Here is a 5358-nt window from a genome sequence, read left to right on the forward strand (position 1 = left end):
TCAAAATTTAAAAGTTCGAACAAATGGGTTTTTCGTTACCTTTGGTATAAACACTTAAATCAACTTAAATCCAGAGCATTTCTGGCTGAAAATCATCACACTCGTCTCCCATCCTCAAGTTTGCACACTAACACAACAAAAGCCGAAAGAACCTTACGATTTACCAAACATACGGGTAAAATTCTCCTTCCTCTGTTATTTATTTTTTTTTCTTTCCCTCTATTCTATGTTTTTAACCTTCTTACCAAACCTTTAAGTTTTGATTCCACCATCGCCAACCCACTTGTGTTACTATCCTCTCCCTCCATTACAGCAGCTTAAAGCAACAGCTGTTTGTTTGTTTGTTTTTTTTTCCTTTTTTAATTAATTAATTTATTTTATTATTACTATTAAATATCAGTACTTTATTTATTTATTTTAGATCATTCCAATTTCCTTTTTTTTTTTAATTATTGTATGATAATTGGAATATATATATATTCAAATTATGAAAGGATTTTATCACACTCAAACCCCACAGGAGTCCATATTCCAAATAAACATATTTTTAACCTAAATTATTAATCTTTATTTGTATGAAATTTGGGAACAAGAACGCATATTTTTATAAGGATAAATTTAATATAATTAATATTAATTTTTGAATATTTTTGAATATTTTTTTAATCTTATTCATATAATAATGATAAGGATGTTTTGAATAAATTACTACTAAGACTATGTTTTGAATTTTATTTTATTTATGAATAAGGATATTATTAAGTTTAGGAAGGCATACGCAATTTAGAAATATATATATATATTATTAATTTAGTCTGAGTTATTATTTATTTATTATTATTATTTTTAATTAAACCCAGACTTCAGACTTCGTTTCTCGAGGTCCATTTTTGGATTCCTTCAATTCGTCTCTTCGATTTCGTTGGTCCTCTTCCACAGAGAAGAACTGATGCACGAAGAAGAAAGCTGCGCCTGTATTCTTTGGTTCATTTGGAACAGTTCAAAGAGGATTAGCGGTTGAAATCAAGATAAATCTGAGCTGCTCAGGTTAATTTTGCTTCAAATCTGATTTCTAATTTCCCCTCATCCTCTCCCCCTCTCCATCCCCAAGGAAGAACTGCATTTTGATTTATGTTCTTTTGTTTGTAATCTCATGATTCCAATCGCCAGGCATTTTCTGTTGAATTACTCCGGTTGTGTTGAACTTTTGTTTCACTTTATAAAAGAGGAGGGCTGTATTTCTGCCATATTGATCTAGAAAAACCTCTTTTATTATGCTTTTGAGGTTGTGGGGGTTCGGTGAGACTTCTACTGTCCTTGGTGATATTTTAATTTCTGTGGGGATTGGTGTGGAAGGATGAGAATCTCGCTTATTCTTCTGTTGCTGTAATCTTCTTTCCCACAAATTATGAGTCGAATTAGGCTTCCACTGTTTCAAATGATTTTCCAAGATGGGGAATCTGAGGTTCGCTCTTTAAAATTTGCACTCCACTCTCTAAGGAAGAGTTCAATTTATTTATTTATTATGCATTGAATCTTATGATATGCCTCCTGGAAAGAACTTGATGCTATTTTCTGCTTGTGGAATGCTGGAAAATGATTTAGTGATCAGGATTTTTTTTTTTTTTTATAATATGAATCCAACTACGGATCATTTGCATGTACCAGAAACAAGGTAAAGAAGATTCAAGAGGCCTTTAGGTAGCTAGGCTAGCTAATGTACAAGTTGAAACAAAGATTTTTGAGCTAAAAGCATAAAGCATTGGAAATTGATTTGAAGATTTTTTGTCTTTGGTAGTTCATCCTTCGAACCAGCTCTTGGTTGGAATCAATTCTTTAAATTAGCTCTATTTGTGAAAGTTTGCAATGATTCTAGAACGACTTACAGCTTTGCAAATCCAGCCATGGTGGGTGCTTATCATTTCCCCTTTTTTCTTCCAAATGCTTCAAATTCTAGATGATTTCTGTGTTGATATGATGCCTTCATCATGGGATGTCATTCTATTTTCAGAGTGAAATCTTTCAATGTGATAAATACTACATCTTGTGCTGCTATTCCCTGTTTAAACTTGGATTGAGTTATTAAACACCACATCTCTTTAACTTGAATGATTTGTCATATCATCTTTCAGGAGTCTATTTCATGTAATTGTTCTGTCTTCTAAAAGTTGTGAGTTCAAGAAATGTTTATGACATTTATTTGGAATCTCCATTCTTTCTAGTGCCCTGGTTTTCAACGTGAACCCAAGAAACTGGACCTTCTGTTCCATCGAAGGAGCACACTATGCAAATAGCTTGTCAACCCCATCCACTGGTTTACTTCTCTATCAGGTCTCTCTCTTCTCTCCCTTGTGCGCGAAACTTCTCATTGTTATTTTCACTTCTAAATCGAAATTTGAATCTGAAATGCAGAAGCATCTCTAAAAGACAAGATGAATGGAAGAACGTACAGAATTTGCATTCAAGAAGCTTTGTTAAACTTGTATTTTTGGAACCTCAGACTCATAAATTTGCTAGGCCACTGTGCAAAAACAGATTGTATGCAATCCCACATGAAGAAGATGGGCGCCCTTCTGCCTCGATGCCAGAGGATGTTAATTCGAAACCAATGCTTAATTCTATAGCAGAGGAGTTGGGGAATAAATGGTCGCCTCCAAGATATCTATGGAGGGGGCTATCAGTTCTTTTTCTAACTGGGCAGGTCATTATGAGGACTTTAAAGGGTAAAATCCATTGGAAAAATACTCTCCAACAGCTAGAGAGAGTAGGGCCAAGATCTGTAGGGGTTTGTCTTCTAACATCTGCATTTGTTGGCATGGCTTTTTCTATCCAATTTGTCAGAGAATTTACTAGATTAGGATTAAACAGGTCTGTTGGTGGTGTATTAGCTTTGGCATTCTCAAGGGAGCTAAGTCCCGTGATTACGTCGATTGTGGTTGCAGGGAGAATTGGAAGTTCATACGCTGCAGAATTAGGAACAATGCAAGTCTCAGAGCAAACCGACACGTTAAGAATCTTGGGTTCAAACCCTGTCGATTATCTCGTCACTCCAAGAGTTATAGCCTCCTGCATTGCTCTTCCAATTCTAACTTTAATGTGTTTCACAGTTGGGATGGCATCAAGTGCTCTTTTGGCCGACAGTGTTTATGGTATTAGCATCAACATTATCATTGACTCAGCTCTAAGAGCTCTAAAATCGTGGGATATAATCAGCGCGATGATCAAATCGCAGGTTTTCGGTGCTATCATATCGATTGTAAGCTGTGCTTGGGGTATCACTACTTCGGGGGGTGCTAAGGGGGTTGGGGAGTCCACAACTTCAGCCGTTGTCATCTCTCTTGTGGGCATATTCATTGCTGATTTCACCCTTTCTTGTTTCTTCTTCCAAGGAGCTGGAGATTCCCTCAAGAACTGTATGTAAATTCATTGAGCATAGTCACAAATACTTCTACATTATTCAGTGGGGAAAAGAGCATGTCAGAATCTGCTGTTTACATAAAACATGTCTCCAAGAAGTTTAACAAATGGGAAGCCATTGCAGGTATGTGTGAGTTTTAGTTTAATTTGTTTTTGGGCTGAAACAACAACTTTCTGGCTTTTCTTGCTGTTTTCTTATTGTCTAGCAAAGAAGTGCCTTTTTTACGTAGGATTAGCAGTCCACGTTATCTTCCACTTTCGATTGAGTTTATGAATCTCAGCTCATGTTTTTAAGTAGAACTTTTGACAAATAATATGATTCTGCCACTAGATGGGTCACTTAAAAACCCATCTAAAATTTGTAACAATTTAATCTCTCCGGTAAAAAAATAATATTACAATAAAGGAAAAAAATCAAAACATAGGTAACAATTTAGTACTATGTTTTAAACCTACCCTAATATTTTGCCCGTCCTAATTTCGATTAGAAATTGATGGCTGAAACTTAAATCCTAATTGTCTATAATCTTAATGAGAGGGAATAGGAGTTGAGTTAGAATTTTTTCATTTTTTTTTTAATTTTTTTTACTAACTCAAATTTTGGTTCGGTTGGATTAGTTACTCGAATAGAGTTTACAATCCAAATCAACCTTCTATTTTCTAATTGGGTTGGGTTGAGTTTGGTTGTTAAGTTCAATCACTAACATTGGTTATAAAAGGTAAAATATTCTCAATCGGGTGCATAAAGAGCGGAGGATTATTAGGAGGGAGTCCCACATTGACTAATTTAGAGAATGATCATGGATTTATAAATAATAATACATCTCCATCCATATGAGGCCTTTTGGAGAAGTCCAAAGCAAAGCGATGAGAGCTTATGCCGGGCAATATCATACCATTGTGGAAAAGATCTATGATTCCTAACAAGTTTTTCTAAGTAGCCTCGCCCTCCTCCTTCTGGACACCTTAAACGGAAGAATCCCTTGACCACTCACTTATTCTTTTGATCATATGGCTGCTACAGCTATCATGTGGAGTCTAGACAATTTAAACTATGAATATTCATTTTGCAACTCAATAACAATAATATAATATAGAAGCCTATGTCCGCTATACATTCAACATCTACTGTTATATCAGCTGTAATCTAACAATGCAAACTTTACAATCAAACCAATCTTACCACCCTCAGTTACCAACTTAGCAGCCGTTACCAGCCAATGGCCCGGAGTATCATGCGGCCCCCTTACCACCTCAGCTGTATCGACATATTTTAGAAGCTTTTTGGATCGAACCGGGACGGGTGGTGCCTCTCCATAAACACCAGAGTTCAGAGCACGTGGGACCTGCTTTTGATCAGCAGCAGCTCGCTGTGTGAATGAAAATGTCGTGCTTAAATTCGTGAGGAACGTCGACTTACGAGAAGCTTCAGGGCCAGCAGCCCACTCGGTTCTTCGGATGGTGAAATTGGGCAAGTGAGTGAACTGAAGGCGAAGGTGAAGTATTGTCTTAGGCCAGTTGCCCTTGCTGATTAGCTGAGCTCCTGTTACAATGTAAACACCATTACCATCATGCTGCAACCAGTTGGGATCATGCCTAACGACTGAACTGCACACATTTGAATAGTTTTTCCATTTGATAGGTTCAAGGAATTGGCCACTCGAGTCGCTGTCATCGGAGCCCGTCCATTGGCTTCGACCTGATACATCAGATGTGTCCATCAATCTGGCCATGACTTTTGGAAGGCTGGTTAGATGCTGTACATGTAGAGCCAACCAATTGGATTTCTTCCCTTCTAAATACAGGCGAAGGCCAACCAACGGTTTCCTACTACTTGTGACCTGAAAGGAAAATTCAAAAACCGAACCAGGGTCAATAGTGAATGTGAATCAAATGGCATATGCTGCATAATCCAGGGAGACAAAAAAAAAAAAAAAAAAG

At 36.8% G+C, this 5358-nt stretch overlaps 1 protein-coding gene and 1 pseudogene across 5 annotated transcripts; one reads left to right on the forward strand and one right to left on the reverse strand.

The window, feature by feature from the left end:
- Positions 1-841: 841 nt before the first annotated feature.
- On the forward strand, positions 842-4774 carry LOC111488667 (protein TRIGALACTOSYLDIACYLGLYCEROL 1, chloroplastic-like). 5 transcript variants are annotated; one of them, XM_023136559.1, is made up of 4 exons: positions 842-1047; positions 2133-2331; positions 2413-3149; positions 3233-3361. In XM_023136559.1, exons 2-4 carry the CDS (start codon positions 2285-2287, stop codon positions 3295-3297), a joined length of 849 nt encoding a protein of 282 aa, XP_022992327.1. In that variant the 5' UTR covers positions 842-1047; positions 2133-2284; the 3' UTR covers positions 3298-3361. The 5 variants fall into 5 exon arrangements, 4 of the variants coding, with proteins under 4 accessions (XP_022992327.1, XP_022992323.1, XP_022992324.1 ...); XR_002719233.1 differs by adding an exon at positions 4625-4774 and having other exon boundaries at positions 843-1047; positions 2413-3541; XM_023136555.1 differs by having other exon boundaries at positions 843-1047; positions 2413-3785.
- Positions 4303-5358, reverse strand: part of LOC111488598 — a 5875-nt pseudogene continuing 4819 nt past the window's right edge.

Source organism: Cucurbita maxima, unplaced genomic scaffold (genome assembly GCF_002738345.1).
Source record: "Cucurbita maxima cultivar Rimu unplaced genomic scaffold, Cmax_1.0 Cma_Scf00013, whole genome shotgun sequence".
NCBI lineage: Eukaryota > Viridiplantae > Streptophyta > Magnoliopsida > Cucurbitales > Cucurbitaceae > Cucurbita > Cucurbita maxima.

Excerpts from the sequence above, each read along its gene's own strand:
- LOC111488667 (XM_023136555.1), top strand. The coding sequence starts at position 2,285 with ATGCAAATAGCTTGTCAACCCCATCCACTGGTTTACTTCTCTATCAG. Across the intron at positions 2,332-2,412 it reads CTGGTTTACTTCTCTATCAG|AAGCATCTCTAAAAGACAAG; the intron begins GTCTCTCTCTTC and ends TCTGAAATGCAG.